The sequence below is a fragment of the Haplochromis burtoni genome, unplaced genomic scaffold (genome assembly GCF_018398535.1).
Source record: "Haplochromis burtoni strain Fernald_Lab_line unplaced genomic scaffold, NCSU_Asbu1 Contig_1062, whole genome shotgun sequence".
NCBI classification, from domain to species: domain Eukaryota; kingdom Metazoa; phylum Chordata; class Actinopteri; order Cichliformes; family Cichlidae; genus Haplochromis; species Haplochromis burtoni.
This window is the reverse complement of record NW_024583423.1, coordinates 44,329-64,354: the sequence shown is the minus strand read 5'-3', so window position 1 is coordinate 64,354 and position 20,026 is coordinate 44,329. Positions and strand designations below refer to the sequence as shown.

At 38.1% G+C, this 20,026-nt stretch overlaps 2 protein-coding genes across 2 annotated transcripts in view; one reads left to right on the top strand and one right to left on the bottom strand.

Annotated features, from left to right (window-relative positions):
• Positions 1-368: 368 nt before the first annotated feature.
• On the bottom strand, positions 369-12,070 carry LOC102291026 (olfactomedin-like protein 2B; the record flags this gene model as incomplete). The annotated part of the gene is given in 9 exon segments (XM_005951577.3): positions 369-2,619; positions 4,829-5,025; positions 6,840-7,016; positions 7,367-7,783; positions 7,919-8,138; positions 8,289-8,450; positions 10,168-10,275; positions 10,392-10,664; positions 11,622-12,070. Coding segments are annotated over 9 exon segments (2,205 nt in total). The 3' UTR covers positions 369-2,223.
• A 2,007-nt stretch (positions 12,071-14,077) lies between these two features.
• Positions 14,078-20,026, top strand: part of LOC102290716 (protein Niban 1) — a 17,904-nt gene continuing 11,955 nt past the window's right edge. Inside the window, exons 1-5 of the mRNA XM_005951576.2 lie at positions 14,078-14,257; positions 16,578-16,708; positions 16,846-16,983; positions 17,086-17,203; positions 18,373-18,534. Coding sequence (XP_005951638.1) covers positions 14,125-14,257; positions 16,578-16,708; positions 16,846-16,983; positions 17,086-17,203; positions 18,373-18,534 — 682 coding nt within the window. The 5' untranslated portion in view covers positions 14,078-14,124. The remainder of the gene's footprint in view (positions 14,258-16,577; positions 16,709-16,845; positions 16,984-17,085; positions 17,204-18,372; positions 18,535-20,026) is intronic.

The following is a 20,026-nucleotide window of genomic DNA, read 5'->3' as shown; positions in this document are numbered from 1 at the left end:
ATCATCTTATCCATTCTTTCACCCTTAAAATAATCTCTAAACTTTTAACCTCTCATTCTCTTCCAACTTTTTTTCTTTTGCTTTTCCTTCTTTTTTTCTTTCTTAACCAAGTCCTATTTTGGTAGTCTCTTTTTTGTTTTCTTTGGTATAAATATAAATAACCTTTAAGTGAGTGTAATTGCAACCCAAAGATTTTGATCTCCATGAGAGCCCTTCTCTATCGTTCTTTTGTTTCTTTGTTTAAAGTTTTAGCTCAGTGGTATTTTAGAATGTGTATCTAGATACCACTGTTATCTTTAAACTAGACATTATGCATTGCATGTTTAAAGACTACTCTGTCAGAAGAGAGCATCCTTAGCATATGACTTCTACTGTGAGTGTGTGTCTATTTGTGTGGTCTCCTTGCTTTCAGGCGTTTAGAACAAGTCATTCAAAGTGGTACAGAACACACACACACTAACGCATTCACTCAGTTTGGCAAGTCTGTAGTGTATGTGTATGGGCGTCTTTCTTCTGCATCCTGCTCAGTGGTCACTTACCACACACACTCCACCACCACATCAACATGATGGTTATATAACTTTTGATGTCATCTCCACTGATGTTCCACTGAGTTTTAGTGGAATATTCCTGCTCAGAATTTATGCATTTGAAATCAGCTTGGACTTAATGTCATTCACTTATCTTTAACGTTTTTCAAACAATTTTTTTTTCTAAATTTCATTTCTTTCTTGTTACAACTTTGCTGTGCACACACATACTTTTTTTCAGCTGGTAAGACTGTAGAGCAGAGATAAAGAGCTGGCTGAAACAGCGGCAGTGAGCAGTGCATCACCCTGTTTGTACCCATGTGTGTTTCTCTAACATGTAGCAGGTCTGATGTGTGTCCTGAGCATTTCCAGTTTGAAGTTCAACAGCATCTGGTCCAGGGTTTATTTTCCATCCTGTGTTCCTTCCAGTGGCTCTGCTGCTTCCAGGAAAATTTAATCATACCTCACAAATAATGCCCACAACAGGATACAGAGGCACACAGAGAAGGAGAAAAGTCAATGACACTGAAAAACATTTGAATCGTTTTATTATAAATGTACAAACTCCTAGTTAAGCAGTCAAAATTCTTGCCCTTGTCCTATTTTGGTTGTAAAAAAAAAATACCCAGACAAGTTAAAAATTATTTTACCACTTCTATCAACAATGGGAAATACATTAAAAGGACAAACAATAAAAAATTTTATCACAAAGAAAGTAACAGGCAATTACTTCAATACAAAATCTGAAAAAAAAGCCCCCACTGGTTATACTGGTTACATGGGGCATATCATATGCAAATCTGCTTTTATTAAGCAAAGAATTTGAAAAACTGTATTTGCTGTATTTGAGGCTGATTTGTGTAATTTTGACTCTGTGTAGATTAAAGAAAGTTCAAAATAAATTTAAACTTGTTGACCTATTTCTTGTTTTTTGTCTCTTTTAAGTCATTAAAGATGTATGTTGTACAATCATTCCACTCTGTAAAAAGAGCAGTTCAAAGACATCTTGAAAGGCCCCAAATTACCATAACATTCATGGTCATTATGAGTAAATATAAACCTCTGCCCAACTTACAGTCCCTTACTGTTTCCACATCCACTATAACCAAAACAATTGTTGCTTTTGATAAATCATTTTGCCCGGAAAAGGTTATAAGACCATTTCCAAACAAAATGAAGTCACTCTACGGTGAGAAAGATTATTGATGTGGAAAATATTCAAGACATTTGCCAATTGTCCCAGGAGTTAACATCCCAGCAATTCCCCCTAAGGTCAGATCATACAGTGCTCAGAGAAATTGCAACCAAAGAGCTACATCTCAGAATCTACAAGTCCTAATTAGTATGTTAAATGTTACAGTTCATGACAGTGAAATAAGAAAACAATTGAACTAGTATGGATTGTTTGAAACACTGCTGCCAGGAAAAAGTATCTTCTTCTTCATGTCACCCAAGATACAATACAATTCTGCTTTTCTTGTCTGCAAGTGCTGTGTCCGACAGTTACTGACTTAAGTGCGTGCACATCAGAGCAGCAACCCAGTGACCACACAGTGTTTAATTTATCCACAGTCTTTTCGAAACAAAACACAGACGGAATATCTGTTCAGTTTTCGTATTTCTTCCATCCTCGGCTTTGTTTTGACTCACTGGACAAACTAAATTGCCAAATATTCATCTAACCATCTGCCCATTATTCTAAATAAGCAAAAATGACATCATACATCATCTGATGACCATTATCCCATGAGTACAGTTTCTTGTCCAGTGGACAATAAGCCAGCTGGGAGTTATGTGCATGCATGTTTGTGAATGCCAGGCTTGGCACTGTGTGCGTAAGCGTGTGAGTGTCAAATGCGTAGGTCACGTTTGCATAGCGACGCTCCATACTATCCACTGCATAAAGCACACCACATACCAAGAAGCTGTTACCGTAACGACCTCTTCTGAGACCTGTGCGAAAGGTCTGTATTGGCTGAAGGTCTCGAGGGTGGAGGTGGATTAGCAGGATAACTTCCTGGTGGAAGCCCTCTGTGTCCAAAGCAGGGTAAAGCAGCCACAGGCCGGACTCATCTACCGCAAACTCAACCTGCAAAATACACAAGCTCAAGTTTGTATGACTTTTGCATCTTAAAATAATTTTAGACTGCAATCTTTCAGGTTGTTGTTTTGGTTTTAGAACCTAGAATTTTACTGATCTATTCATTCCCACTGCAGTTATTCATCTGCAGCAGGCAGCTGTTTACATACTGTTCTTAGCTCTCCAGACAGCAGATTAAGGTAGATTAAGGTAGTCCTTGCTGGTGGAGATCAAAAACAGATTTAGAGAATCTTTAAAGAGATTTTAAAGAGTTTAAAGAGAGCCGGCCTGCCTGACTTTTTTTTCTAACTACAGTTGAGGCCAAAATTATTAGCCCCCCAGGAATTTTGGAACATTTTGCTAAACTTTTGCCCAACGTTTGCAGCATTGATGAAACTTGATACATTCAAACATTCACCAGTGCGATTTAGTAGCTTTCAGTACATTTTGTAATATAAAATACCTTTTTAGGTTTGCTTCATATCAAATATAATAAAAAATGGGGAGGTCAAAAATATTAGCCCTATGTGAATGTTTGCTTTCAAAACACCTAGAGTAATTAACCAGTCAGCTTTGAAACCACATCTGTGCAGTCAACTGGCTTCCTAACAACATTCAATTGGCATAAAAAGGGTTCAAGGAACAGGGCATTTGAACACATGAGAGGAACTACTGTTACTGGCCATGCCAAAGATAAAGGAAATAATTCTGGAGCTCGGAAAAAAAGATAGTAGAGGCTCATGATAAGGGGGAAGGCTACATGCCATTTCCAAGCAATTCACAGTGTCTAGAACTGCTGTATGTTGCATCATTGCCAAGTCCAAGGAGACAAATTCTGTAAGAAACAAACCTGGCCGTGGCCGTAAGTTCAAGATTTCAAGAATCCTGGAGACGAAAATAGACACAGATGTCAGCAAGGAACCGCGGACACCTGCCAAGACGATTGTTACTGACCTGGCCTCTTCTGGAGTTGATGTTTCAAGGAACACAGTTGTGACGGCTATTTATCATAGTGAACTTCAGGGGCATCATCCCAGAAGAACACCTTTACTCAAAGAGCTGCACATCACAGCCCGACTGAGGTTTGCCAATGAACATTTGTAAGGTAAAGATCAGTTTTGGAAGTGCTTTGATCTGATGAGACTAAACTGGAACTGTTTCAGCACATAGTTGTTGCTTATGTTTGGCAAAGAAAGGCACAGGCCTTCAACCCCAGGAACACAGTTGGGAACATCCTGCTGTGAGGCTGTTTTCAGGCACAGGGAGCCTTGTTTGGTTGCATGGCATCATGAAAAAATAAATTATGCTGACATTTTGAAAGAGAAAATGCAGAAATCCGCTCATAGTCTCGGCTTAGGTTGTCGCTGGGTCTTCCAACAAGGCAATGACCCAAAGCATACATCAACATTAGTCCAACAGTTCCTCAAAGATACCAAAACCAAGATCCTGGAGTGGCCCGCACAGAGCACAGACCTCAATCCTATTGAGAAGCTGTGGCAAGTGCTCCAAGTGAATGTCCATGCTTGGAAACCATTCAATTTGGATGAGCTAGAACAATTTGCAATGGAGGAATGGGCCAAAATCCCTCAGAAGACCTGTGCAAACCTAGTAATGACCTACTCTAAGAAATTGTTGTCAGTTGTGGCTCAGAAAGGGTACAGTATATGACTATTAATGGCCATGGGGCTAATAATTTTGGATGTCTCATTTTTGCCCTTTCTTGTTTTAATTTGGTGTATCAATAAAATATCCTAATTAACCTTATTGGACATTGTTGTTTTGGAAACAGATACACTATACAAAACAGAGACTTGTTGTTAATGGTCATTTTCACACTAAAATCGCACACACACATATAAACATCCACATTCCAACGTATACACATCCACATTCCAATGTAAGGAACATACACCCACTGATGTATATAAATAAAGACCAGGGCAGTGGCAGAGCGCGAGTGCCTGAGCCCTCACTCCTGTGCGGGTGCTCTGTGACTGCCCTTGCTGCAAGTAAAACTGTGTGTTTCTCCTCTCTGATTCTCAGCTGAAGAAGTGTCTTAGAATACATCTCTTGACAGAAACAAACCACAAAAGTGATCAGTTTAGTAATTTATAATGTTCCCACACATAATTTTAATGATGCTTCTAAATGTTCTTGTTTAAATCATTATGGAGTACTTCTTGGGCCGTTATTTAAAAATGAAAGTAATGAGTCTTACTTCAGTCTGTGTCTTGTGAATTTGCTCCTCCAGTAAAGCATCGTGCAGTGTGGTCCACGCAGCCACATATCTGTGCCTCAGGTCATATCTGATAACGTCCCTGCTGAAGGCTCGATTATAGTAGAAAGCTCCATTAAACACAACATGGCCTGTTCCAGTGAAACTGTAAGGTAGCTTGTATGAATTACTTGTCTGACCTGAACAGGAAGGACACACAGAAAATAGATATGCACAACCTTAATGATCATCAAACTAAGATATGTCCATCATGTAGAGAAAATATTTTACTGCAACTGATTGATTGATTGATTGATTGATTGATTGATTGATTGATTGATTGATTGATTGATTGATTGATCATACTTTATTCATCCCGAGGGAAATTGGGTTAATAAACATTGCAACGATTTTTACCTTAATTAATAACAGTATTTCAAATGGTTAAAAATTTATTTTGTTTTCTAATAACACTAATGTTGAGACTAGATTATTTTTGTTTATAATGTTATGCAATAAATCAGACTGTATTTTATATTTCATATTTGGTTTCACAATTATCCTCTCATTTGTACTGTCTTATAATTAAAAGACCCGCCTCCACACCCTTTAAAAAAACAACAACTTGTTTCCAGGCTGTGGATGATCTTTGTCTTTGTCAAGAAATTTTTTTAAACTATTCCAGCTTTTTAGAAACATCTTGGTTTCAAGCATCCAATGAAGAACAACAAATATGATTTTTGTCAAAGCCTTGTGATTAAGTAATCGTCATTAGGATATTGAGCTAAGTAATTGTCATTGTAAAATTTCCCCAAATTGAGAAGCCTTATTTTCTAAGGCAAAAAATCCCTGCAATATCCAGGAGAAGACAAATATTACATGCTCGTGCATCAAAATGATGTTCAGGCTAACTTTTCATCCAGATGCAAAGGCGAAGGCAGTTTTACATCACTGCAAAGGGACAGCTATGGTAGATGAATGCCCTTTCCTGAGCCTGGTTCTGCTGGAGGCCCCTTCTTGTTAAAATGGTGTTCTTCCTTCCCACCATGACCAAATACTAGCTCATAATGAGCCGTATGCTCATCAGGGTTCTCTCTAATAGTGTTACATGGGCCTTTCCTTACAACATGAAGCACTTGGAACAACTGTTGTTATCCACTGGCACTACACAAATAACCATTAATTTAAACTATTTTTACGTACTTTATGAAACCTCATTTAAAATGAAATTGGCAACCAAGATTTAGAGGATTAAATATAAAGATCATTTGATTGTTAAGTATCTAAACTTTAACTCCTAGACCTGGTAATATTGAAACACAGGTGCTAAAATGAATTTCACAAGTGTATAGCATTTTACCATACTCATGTTCAGCTTGAAATGGCCTGTAAATGGCCTGTATTTATATAGCGCTTTACTAGTCCCTAAGGACCCCAAAGCGCTTTACATATCCAGTCATCCACCCATTCACACACTGGTGATGGCAAGCTACATTGTAGCCACAGCCACCCTGGGGCGCACTGACAGAGGCGAGGCTGCCGGACACTGGCGCCACCGGGCCCTCTGACCACCACCAGTAGGCAACGGGTGAAGTGTCTTGCCCAAGGACACAACGACCGAGACTGTCCAAGCCGGGGCTCGAACCGGCAACCTTCCGATTACAAGGCAAACTCCCAACTCTTGAGCCACAAAAAGTAGTATATAAAGGGTAAAAGCCATCTACTTATGAGGAAGGCTTCACATAATAGCTTGAAGGACCTGATTCTAATCCATGAATATTTTTCTAACACATCCATTGTGTGTGAAATATTGTTTCCTGTTTTTCTGGTTTTTTACTTTTACGGATCTTCATGTCATTGTTTGTTCTGTCGTTCAAATATGAAATGCATTTGCCAGTGGAATCTGTTCTGATTGCTAAAACATTGAACATAGAACTTTTATGAGATTAATTAGGGTACCTGACACTGTTTGAGATTAGAAGATAATTTTTTTCACAAACACAAACCTCTGTACCTAATTTGAAGGTGTCCATGTCTCGGAACTCCAGTAGGTTGTTGCCATAGTGACCACTAGTGAGGTAGATGACGTTCCCATGACCACGAGCATCTCTCATCCAGGCTCCATCACTAAGGCCATAAGTATTTTTCTGGACCGGTTCAGAGATGCTGGCTACTGTGTCCTTACACACTCCTGTAAAAATACACATTAGGTGTCAGCAAGGATACACCTACTACCAGATGAGGTATTACAATATGCCGATCAGCCAAAATCCTATAATTACATCTTTCTAGTAATTATTTTGTCTGTCTAATATCTATAAGACTAAACAGTTATGTTGAAAAGGGAAACTGTTGATAGAGACCAAGACCACATTTTTTATCAGGCTGGGAAGCTGAAACTGAAGGCATTTTAACACAGGATTTTGTGAGATCTCCCTCAAGTGGCCACTGGAGCCCTGGAGGTTACCATTTCATTTTTATGAAATAATCAACATTATTAGCTTCATATGGAAATGAATAGGTTCATTAGTCTTACTCTACCTGGCTTTTTGGTAACCATTGGTTGGTCAGCGGGGCTCTCTGTCCAGCTGAGGCGGCTTTTGGTTCTTGAATGAGGCGCTGAGGTGGGAGCTGCACCAATAGGTGGAGTGATATTGGTGTCTGAGGGTGAAGTGGTATACTGGCTGACAGGCGCAGTGGGGTGAATAGCAGTTCTGGTAGTTAAGGATTTTTGGGTAGTTGCCGTTGGCTTTGGAGTTGTTGTGGAGGAGCGAACTGGTTGGGTTGCAGTTATGGTTTGTTGGCTGGTAGATGGGGGAGCTGTTGGTGGATGGGATGGTGAAGAACTGGTCAAAGGTATGTCTTTGGGGTCTGGCTTTATGGTAGTTTTTGAAGGCCTGTTAGGTGGCAGCTGCTCAGACACCTGCAAATCCACTGATGATTTTGTGGTTACAGAAGCTACAAGACAAGATAAAAGAAGAAAGGGCTTTTCTCTGTAATTTTTAAAATAAATTTTACCTTTGATTAAATTAAAAAAGCCTTTAGCACATAACTTGAAAGCATTGATTTTACAGATCAATGCAATAGACTTACTGTTCTGTGCTTTGCCTTTCTTATCCTCCTTGTAGCTCTCTTCCTCTGCCTTGTAAAAGGTCACACCCCTGATGACAACAGTGTTTTTGTCTTTCATTTGCTGCTTTGGCTCTGTCTTCTCTTTGATCGTCTTTCGTGTTTCTGTCTGATTCCTGATTGGGTTCTGTTCCTCCACACCATCTTGCTGGTGGTTTGTCTTCAGCTGGCTGTCATAATTCTTCTGTAAGAGAAAATTCAGTCTCATTTATAATGAAGAGGGACTATCTATGCACGATAGCAATCTTCTAGAAGAGTGCACAGCATAAAATCAGACAAGAGTTTGTCTTGGCTTGTGATCTGTTAAGACACAGATTTTTCACAAGGTTTTTACCTGCTTGTGGGCGTAGGGAGCTGCTCCACTTTTAACTCTTGAGCGCTCATCATTCAGTTTCTTTTTTTTCGGCTGGATCTTTTTTTCTTTATCCTTTTCCCTCGCTCTTTCCTTTACACGTTCTTTCTCTCTCATTCTTTCAGTCAAATTTTGTGTGAATGCCTTGAGTTCAGAAAAAGACACATGCAGGGTCAACCAACTATTTCAGATGACATCACTTTGCACTTGGATTGAAGTTTTAGTTTTTATAATTTGCATAGAATATACAAATATATATTTTTAGAAGTCTGGATATTCAATTCAATTTTATTTATACAGCGCCAAATCACAACAGTCGCCTCAAGACGACTATCTTACAATCTATTATTGTAAGGTAGACCCTACAATAATAGATACAGAGAAAAACCCAACAATCATGTTGGTGGATGGGATGGTGAAGAACTGGTCAAAGGTATGTCTTTGTCATATGAGCAAGCACTTTAGCGACAGTGGGAAGGAAAAACTCCCTTTTAACAGGAAGAAACCTCCGGCAGAACCGCTCAGGGAGGGGCGGGGCCATCTGCTGCCACTGGTTGGGGAGAGAAAAGTAAGACAGGATAAAAAGCATGCTGTGGAAGAGAGCCGGAGATTAATAACAGGTATGATTCAGTGCGGAGAGGTCTATTAAAACATAGTGAGTGAGAAAGGTGACTGAAGAAGAAATACTTAATGCATCATGGGAAACCACCAGCAGCCTACACCTATTGCAGCATAACTAAAGGAGGATTCAGGGTCACCTAATCCAGCACTAACTATATGCATATCAAAAAGGAAAATTTTAAGCCTAATCTTAAAAGTGGAGGGAGTGTGAGTATGAATGGTTATCTGTCTCTCTGGTTCAGTCCTGTGTACCCTGCCTCTGACCCTAAACAAAATCACAGAAATATTTCTTTAAGAGTAAAACTTCTATGGCTTAAAGACAATACCAACTATATTTTTTTTTTCAATTAATTGTAAAAAATAAGCTATTCCAGTATTGCAGTACAGCCATCCATGTAGGGGTATCATATTTCAACGAAATGTCCAACAATCATATTTCTGATATTTTTTTTAAAAAATGAATACATTTTGTTGATTTTTGCGGCTCACAGATAACAAACTTTACAAGTGTAAGTGAGTGACGGGCATTTGCCATCCTTCTTTTCCAGTGAACTACTTGCAGCATTATAGTACAATAGTAGTGACACAGTCAAATGTAAACGCAAAAGTAGCCAACGTGTTTTCCTTGTAAATTTTAAGTAAAGGGAAGTTGCATCTTAGGTTGAGCCTTTTGAACTGCTATTTAAGGCCCTCGTTTTACCACCATGTAAACTGTGAGTAATTTTCATCCACTGTTTGCTTTTCCTTTTGTTATATTGAGAGCAGTTAAGTGCAAGTGCTCCACCAATGTTTGGTGGAGTCATTTGTTTTATTTTTTGGTCGCACATTGGTGATGTGTTTTTGCCTTAAGTAGGGTTTGTTGCTTCCACCTTTAGAAAGGCAGTCACGTCCGGGCTTGTCTCATTTTTGCGGGCACTTTGGAATGTAAATGCTTGACCGTGCTATATCGTTGCTACAACAATGTCAAGAGTTTAGAGCACATAACTGGTATACTAGTATTGCCCTAAAGTATATGATATGGCACAGTTTAACATCCAAGCACAGTCAAAGAGCAAGCTGACAGAGGATATGAAGAAGCCAAAGTGTTTAGTTTTACCATTTGTTTGTGTTAGCAGGTCTGTCTACCTTTGCAAAGCTTCTGCATTAAAAAATATATACATGCTCTACATTAGAGTATGTACTGTATACAAACTGTCAGTTTTGATTTTTAATAGGTGTTTTTTGGACAACATGTACTCACCTTCTCTATGTTGTCCACCCTGGTCAGTAGCTTGGTGGTAACAGAATGGAGCTTTAACAAGTCCATTCCATACAGAGAGACTTCCAACAAGTCAATGATAGTTGCCAGCTAAACAAAATCAAGAAATTGTTTTTTTTATTATTATTATTAGTTAAACATCTTCCTGCTCAAAACTAACTTAACAGTGTATCATCAGTAACCAGAACACATGTATATGTTTCTACCTTGATGTCATCTTTGCTCGCTTCCTGTAGTTTTTTAAACCTGTACTCTCCCTCGCAGGGATTGACAGCGGAAGGTGGAGCCATGCACACACACTTCTTGCAGTCTGTTCCTTTGGTAATTGTCTCTACAGTGTAAAAATCCTGAGATGGTGATTTTAGGTCACTTTCATGGACATGGCTGCAGTCGGATCGCTTGATTGGTCGAACAACACAGCGACACACACAGTCGGACCCTGAAGACACTGTTTTTACTTTGTCATAATCTCCCAGCAACTGAAACAGAGACAGAAAGTTGTCTTTCTCAGTATATTTTTTCCACAATATAGGCCAGATAGCAGGAAACCTGAATAAATAGTGAATGTAAAATTGATAGTATATTATACTATACTTATATTATAATTTATTTAGCAGATGTGCAGGAACTAAAATCAGAAAAAGAGTTGAAATGTCTGACGATATGCAGCTGCAACAGTGGTGAGCTGTGTGGAATGAAGACAGCTATAGGCATTTACAAACAGGCCCTCTTTGGTTTGGACCACTTACAGTTTGAGGATATTACATAACCAACCACCAGGGGGATGCAAACTTTTACCATAGTGTACACACACACACACACACACACACACACACACACACACACACACACACACACACACACACACAGCTCTGGGCTTGATTTACCATGACAGTATGAGGTAAAAGGAAATTTCCCGTATAGTTAAACTTTTGGAATCGCTGTGTCAGAAACAACCCCTGAAATCCAACTCAAGATGGAAAACGAGAGGTTCAGGGTTCACTGTTTAAAGCAAAGTAAGTCCTAACAGCACAAGTGCTGTGGGATCTCATGTGGTTTTCCCTTGATGAGATAGATGGAAAGTTTTGCTGAGGTACTAACTGCTGTTACTCATTTGAAGTCTCCTGGAAGAAGAATTAAGCAGGTCACAGGTCATGGATTGAAATTTTAGTTTTTATAATTTGCATAGAAGAGCATGGCTTTGCAGAACTTTACTTCAGTTCAGTCAAATGTAAAAATAGGTCAAACAGGACATCATCTTGTGCTTTTAACTTTTAAAACGTTTTAAATTTGATAACTGCCTTAATTATTAAAACTAGGAATTTCTGTTCTCCCAACTCATTCGCAGTATGTGAATATACATAAACTTCTTTGTCAGTGTAGTTTAACATAGAATACAATTAATCATAAAAAGGCGCACATTATAGTTCACAAACCTGGCTTATTATATTCTCTTGGTTTTCCAGCTCGTCCTCCAGAGGCTCGACGGTGGGTTGGAACTGTGGAACTCTCCCCTGAGTGGCTTTCTCCGGGAACTGGTGACTACCCTCTGCTTTGCTTGTGGAGTTGGCATCTTTAATCGGCCTCAGCTCGTCGGTTTCAGCTAGCAGCATCTTCTCCCGAATGCTTCCGTCCACCGCCAGGCTTCTTACAGCACAGCAGAAAATCAGCAGTGAAAGTCCGCGCCACATTTCTGCACAGCAGCTAAGGATAAGAAGCACTCTGTGTACAAACTAGTCTTTATCAGGTAGTTGTAGCCAAAAATTGCGGAGCAAGTACGAATGAATAAACACCCACGCATCAAATGGTGCAGTAAATTACTTCACTAGAAAGTAGGCTTATTGTCCTTGCGAGCGGGTAAAAACGAGTCCATAAAACGGTTTAGCTTGAAAAAAAAAAAGTACTCAAACTTAAAAAAGAAAGAAAGATCTCGTGTACTTGTTTTTTTTTATGAAGACTCGTATTAAAATAATTGTTGTAAAAGAAACGAATTAAAAGCTAAAATAATAATAATAATTTTTAAAAAAGGTTGCTTTAACTCGGGTCAGTGTGACGTGTCGCCGGTGAGCTGGGTGGCACCGACGGACCTCAACACCGGCCCCAATCAGAACTGGACTAACTGCGCTCGAGCCTGAGCCTGAAGTGGGAGTGGGACAGATGGGCGGGGAGGGAGAGGGGAGAGAGAGAGAGCAGAATGGCTCCAGGTTGAACACTTAACATTACACACAGCTTACTGCAGCTTGCCAGCCAATCAAAGTAGCCTAACTGGGCACTGCAAAGGTCCCGAGCGGTTTATCATGTCACAACTGTTTTTGCTTTACCAGTAAACCTCACGGTATGTTCACGTTTAATAAGGTTCCCATTAAAACCGATGTCAAACAATTTTCTTACTATTAATGTCTCGAAATATACCACAAGGTATTTAGTTTAACCAGAATATCTGAAAACGGATCCTGCTTATTGTAACAAAAACTATTAGAAATATAGAGACTTTTTTCAAATTATATTTTAATATTTATATAAAAATGCGTCATATCGTATATGAAAAATTATACAAACAAGTTAAACTATTGTATCATTCCTAACTCTTTGTGTCTTTCATAAACACATGGCCATTAGAATGTCATCAAATATACACCCATCCGTTCACTTCCGCTTATCCATTTCAGGGTTGTGAGTTGGACTCACGAAAATGATGTGCATGATGAAAAGGCACTTTCGCTGTAGTAGGGAATTGTGCTTTTTGTGATTGTCTTCCATGTACATGCTGTTCAATGATGTTCATATTAAGTATGGACAAAATTTTAGGTCAGTGTTTGAAAAAGTAACCCCTATGAGCCACAAACTCATAAGACTGCAAACAAACTCTAAGTGTTCTGTACAAAAACCCAGTTATAAAGTACACCAAAAGCTGAAAGTTATGTTTTGTTGTGTTAGCTAAATATTGTGAAAATCACAGTGGTCATTAAAATGTGTTTAGAATTTGCAAATTGATGATGATTTATCTAAAAAATCATGTTGTCGCCTACATAAGCTGCCTTTATAGGTTGACGGTATTGGAATTGATTAAACTGGTCCTGTGTTTACTCCTTGTCAGAGTGTGAATAGCCTAGCTCTGGCTGAGCATAGAAGCCCCACCCTGGCTGAGCATAGAAGCCCCACCCATTTGATTTAAAAGAGGAGCTTGTTTCAGACACTCTGCAACAAAGCCGGTAAAAGATGAAGAAGTTTATTTTTTAAAAGCTACTCCTTCACTGTCCAAGAATAAAGCCAAATTGAACTTTAAATAAACATAATACAAAATATAATCTTTAAGAGATTTAGTTAAATTTGCTATTATCTGGAAACTGTATATTTTGAAATGTAGAAGGTTAGGGTCTAGACTTTCATTGGTTGCTACAAAGGTACTTTTTTCATCTTAGTATATAAGGTTGACTTCAAAGTTTTACAGATTCAGCAGAGTTGAGAAAGGTTTAAATAATTATTACTTAAATAAGTTCATTTTTCCATTTGCCGTCTTGTTCTTTTGGTCACTACCCACAGTTCTAGCTCAGAGGTGGGGGCAGGAACATAGACTGATTAATAACGATCTCTCCGTGAACTGCCACAGATAACCCAAAGATGAGGGACTAAATGCTTGTTATCTTTTCTAACTTGTTCAATAAATGCATCACATAAAAAAATACTTATGTTGTTAGGTAAGGGTATTATGTTAAACATGTCACTCTTGTGCATACCAGCAGATGGCCTTGCAAGGATGGCTGTGACACTTGGGTACAACGTTAAAGTTGGTAGGGGCCGCAGTGACAGATTCCACCTCACATTTTGCTGGCCCCGCCCCACCTCACCACACACTGACTCACAGAGCACAGAGGAAATGAGTTGAGCAAAAGCCTCTTGACACATCAGAGCAGCTCATTCAGTTGACATGTGTTTCCTATGTGTGTTGTGCACAGATCCTTAAATAACCCCAGTCACCTGTTCTTAACAACCTTCAAAAGAAAGAAAGTAGACATCATGGGAGCATCTTCCTCTGGCTTGCTGGATGAGGCCAAAATCAGCTACATCAAAGGTAACTAACAAATCACTTTTCTTTTTCAGAGCAGCTCAGAAAAACTTGAATGTCAGTTTTCTAATCCTGAGAAATAGAAGGGAGAGAGTAAAAGTGAAACAGAACCTATAAATGTATGGGCACAATGATAGCAGCTACTTTGGCTTTGTAGTAGTCAAAGTAGTAGCAGTAATAAAAGCAATAGATGTGGTTATTGCAGCTGTATCAATGTAAATTTAAAAATAAACCAAACTGCTACTTTTGTTCGATTGCTTTTAGACAGCATAAATATATTTTTATTAGTCTTCTAGTTGCTAACTTTTAGCAAAAGGCTGACAGGAAACCTGGTTAGGGGTGCGGTGTGTTACAAGGGTCCCCGGAATAATGGGTTGACTGGGGAAATTGCGGTTATTTTGGGCTGGGTACCTTAGCTTGGTGGTCAACCAAGCTAAGAGTGTGACAGTAACCAAGCAAAGGACATTATGCTTTAAAGTCTAATTAAATTATATCTATTTTAATGAATATTTTAACTTTAATAGAAAAAAGTAACAAAACTGATGTCCTCTGTAAATGTTTTTGCTTATTTCTCCATGTGTACATTCCTATACATGTTATCAGCACAGTCACATCCTGTCACTAATCTCCCTTGCAAACTCAAATGTAATTACAGCTATTTCCAACTATTATATTATTATGGGTTGTCAGATCTCTGTCTATCTATGTGTGTCAGTATGTAAGATGAAAGTCAGGCTGGATAGTGGTCTCATACTGTAAACAAATGATTATGATCAATCTACACTGAAGACACCGGATTAAAAACCCGGAACCACAGTCAAAACCCACTTACACACCAGCGTACACAAGCAGGACTTTTATTAAATTCGGCCACATGACAAATTACTTCACACCTGCACACTGTGGTATTGTTTATATTTGGCCTTTGTATATGTGTGAGGTAGTTGATATATCCTCTCACCCTTTTCAGACATGTACATTATTTCTTCAAATATGCCTGTCTTGTTTTACCTCTCCAAAATTACTTTTTACTTACCATTTATTACTGTTGTTTTTTTTTCCGCCGCCTGTCCCGTTTGGTTCTTTCGCCATCAGAATTATTGTCTGAAGGCCAAGAAAGATGCCCAACGGATTTACTATACCAAGTGGACCATCCCAGCCTTGCCGTATTGGTCCATTTCATTATTATAATATTTAGCACAGAACATATTATATATATATATATATTATATATATATATATAATATGTATATATATATATATATATTATATATATATATATATATATATATATATGTAGATAGATCGTAATCTATGAGTATATAACAGTAAATATAAATATTGAATATTATTGTGCAGCTTTAAGTGTTTTGTTAACTGCGTTAAATTTAAAAAAAATCTCCCTGGAGTCCAGTGCTAGGGCAATTTCTATACCTTACCTTACGGTTGTAAGTTTTTTGCTCAAAACATTAAAAAAAGGTTAGGGATGACTATCAAAACAGTGAGCTGACAGAGATATTGGAGTTATGTCAGCCTGATGTCTTAGTGGTCACACTGCTTTCCCATAAAAGTCACAATGAGAGACTTGCTGGGCTGGATTTGAATGGTGAATCGCCTTGTAACCATTTACAGCCATTCATGCAGTGCTGTGTTCTATGCCTTTAAGTGCTATCTAACTACAATGACATTCTCACCTGTGACCCTTTAACTCACGTAGTTATATTAATAAACGAGCATGCACAACATTATAATTCCACATGTATCTTGTGCATTTTATGCTCAGCTCAATAACATCAGGATTATTTTCAACAATATGTATATAACAGTGTGGTGTCTCGCTAACTCTTAATGAAATTTAAAATAACACTTACATTTGGTCCATGCCTGAATGTCAGACAGACTTTAACATGCTGAACAAGCTAGCTAAGTTATGTAGCCCATATCTGAAGCAGGCTATGAAAGACATTGGCCTAGCAATTTAAACATTTGTCAGTATAAAAATATTGACAAGTGCAGCTTTAATATGTACATTTCCATCCTTAAAACTAAATTTACCATTCCCAGTTACTCTGCACTTGCAATGGTTTCCTTCAGTGAAGGGTATGTATAAGTTCAAACACTCGTTTTGAAATTAGTTTTTAATATCATGGAGCTTTTAATATCTGTGTAACAATGCACAGAGAGAGGAAAACTATGCTGATTACTGTTATAAAAGAATACACATGTAAATATGTGTCATTATGAAAAAAATTGTTCTAAACAAGTTTGAGTAACATCAAACATTATAATAATCCCAACAACAAGCTGTGTTTCTGTATGCATCCAGGACTGGTTGATGGTACATTCCAGAGCTTCAGTGACTTTTACCGTCAGCAGTACTCTGTAGCCTACCTTGGACACTTACACCAGGAGGTGGAGCCTAAGAGAGAGGGGAGGGGGTTATTGCTTACACGGAGGGTAAGAGTTAAATCTTTTCAAACTCAATTCGACTACATATATATTTATGCATGTTGATGCAGCTGGAAAATTGGTCTAAATTTCTAATTATGTTAAAGTTTAACCAGTGTGTGCTTGTGTGTTTGTGCACTGTACAGCCTCAGTATGCTCCTGAGGAGGTGCTGTATGAAGGGAGCATTAAGTTCTCCAACTGGGATGAGCAGCTAAAGAAATGCAGAGAGAGATACATAATTCTGCGAAGAGACTACAAAGCAGAGATACATGATAGCATGGAGGTAACACACAGATTAATACGCTCACACACAGCACGTGAAATTTGCAGTCTAAATGATTTGCATCCTGTGATGAACATTGCTATCTGTGATTCCAATTTTTAGACTTTCAACCGTGGATGTGTGGCTAAGATGGTCCTCCAGCTGACGGGGGCAATTGTTTTCACCAAAGATGACGAATCAAGAGCTCACCTTGAGAAAACCTGTGCCGGAATACTGAATGGTATTTTAGATGTGCAACAGCATGACTGATACTACTCATAGTTTGTCTTCCCAATGAAGATATGATCTGCTTTAACTCAGCATCTCTGAAGTCAGTTAATGAAAATGAAACGACTGTCAGTAGGGAAATGCTCCATGATGAGGGTATGAGTACAGCAAACTGAGTAACACTACAAACTTAATCATTTTAGTACAGATAATTATTTATATATGTAGAACACCTCACACAAGGCAACAACTTGATAACAAGCAGGTTTTAATAAAGAAGTGTAACCTTCAAGGTTTTCCGCTGGATTTAACAAATTCCTGACCGTTCAAAACATATTTGAAGTTTAGCAAGCTGTGATAAAAGGCGGAAAACACCGCAGCCATTAGGATGATTACCAATCAGTGATGCTGACTGCTTGTGTTTGTGAATGTCTAACACTGTGCCACATTGACTTATGGTATAGCATTTTCTTCTTTCCTTTCATAAAGGATCCACCAGTGCAGTCCGTCATTTGTATTAGAGCCTAGATTGTACTAAATTCTTCTAGAGGGAGAGAGATATTTTGAAAATGGAAACAGGAAACATCGAGGAAAGTAAGATTATACAGTGATACACGCTATCTATCAACTGTTCGAAACCACTTGTAAATGTCCTTGGTTTTTTTGTGTTTTTTTAAGAACATTTAAATTAAAAAAAAGGGTTATAATATTGTAAATGAAATTTACAATAATGAGGTGTCTGAAAAATCAGATTGTGTTGACCCGTTTAAGTGTCAAACACAAGATTTTATACAAGAGTGTGTACTACTCCTCTCACATAACAGGACAATTTGATCAGAATAGAAGAAAATGTGGAAAGTTGCTAAAGATGATCAAGCTCAACAGACTCTCTAATGAACCTCAAATTCACATGTTCAGGCTGGGTTGGAATTTGATTTCATAGCAATCTGTCAAATCAAATACCATGATTCATCATTATTAAGTAAAAAAGGTCACCAGTATCTTTGAAGATGTCCAGTATCTGATAGATTCGATTTTAGTCACTTAATTACATGATAGATAATTTACTAAACAGTCAGAGGCTATGAGTGTAACATAAACAAAAGCTTCTTTGTTGGACACAAATTAATAGAGAATACAGTCAAACCCACATCAGTAATTTTGTTTTATTTGTGTTTCCAGGAGGAAAGGAGGACTCTTCTTCTGCAGTCGTTAATCCAGATGCATTTGCTGTGCATCTCCACTTGGCTTACACAGGCCACACCTGCTTCCTGTTTCAACAAGAGGAGGAGCGAGATGACTTCCTGTCTGGCCTGAAGACCTGTATTAGACATCGCAACCTTGGTAAACACTCATATGTATGCTTTTGCCGTGGCCCACTTAGCCTTGCTTCAGATGTGCAGGGTAATAACACAAAATAAAGACAAAACAATGTCAAATGCCTGCTTGCACAATCACTGCAAGCTAAGAAATTCCCTAAGCAGTCAAAGCCATCACACGTGTAGATAATTTTAAAAGATGAATCGCTCGCTTTCAAATTATTTGAAATATCCAATTTTATTATTTTTTTAATGACCAGACCCATCAGTTACCTCACTTTTTCTCCCCAAAGGTCTTTAAAAGGTCTTTATATGTTGGAATGACCAAGTGCAATTTGTCTATGTGCATGACTTCTAATTTCTGAGGATGTCCTAGTTCAGAATTATGTGTTTTCATATCAAATGAAAACAGTTTTACAAAGTATGCATCATTCTAACTACTACAAGGTCAACAACAAGTTTGGGTCCATTTCTTGCTCAGTAGCTCTGAATTTTTCTAACTCTCTCCTAAGCTGGTAGTCCTTGCTAATATTTTTGAGCTAAGAGCTGAAAAGGATTTTCAATATTTTGTCATGGTGTGCAGCGCTACATGCTGTTGATTAAATCCAAATACTTTTTACAGTTGTCTAATATCAGATGTGAGTGTAAAATATTTCAAATTGTTGTAGCAGAGTCCTGCTTCTGGTTGGCTCGTCTTTAGTTTGTCATTCATGTTGTGACAGTTGCCCGGGTGACAGATATAAATATTAATGCTGCTGACTTCCTGTGTGGTTAGCTAGGATACAAACCAAAAAACAAACCCCTTCACTTTAAGCAATAAGGTTGCAAAAACACAGCACATCATATCTGCACAAAGATATCCTCAGCAGGAAATAGCACACAGATGGCCGCCCCTGTCTATTTCACTTTAGATGTGTAAAGCCACAGCACTTACAGTGATGTTGATTTTATTCATCTCAAAGTGATATATCAACCTCTTCTTCCAATAACCATATCTCTTCATTTAAACACTTCCTTGGAATTTTAAGTCTTTGACTTTTTTAAACATTTGATGATGTTCTGGTGTCCCTTCAAAAAAAAGCTAGCCTACCTGAAGTACTTCTGCCCCCACTGTACATTTGTATGATATATAACACATAATGTTAATTTTAGATTATTGCAATCTGCCAGTTGTGGTCAGATGTTTACATAAACTCATGAATGCCATGAATAGGCATGAATATCTTGTTAATTTAGGGGGTTTTAATTCTTTTTTTTTTTCATTTGAGTTACGAATTTGCATTTTCTCTAATCCACACAGGATCATACAGGTTGAATCAGAATCAGAATCAGAATCAGAATCAGAATCAGAATCAGAAAGGGGTTTATTGCCAAATGTTGAGCAGGTTTACAACATTAGGAAATTGCTGCAGTGCTTCAGTGCAAACATAGTGTCATAAATAGCACTTAAATAGACATGAAAAAATAAAAGTAGGGATAAGAATTAAAAGTGCTACGTAGAAAGATATGTGCATGAG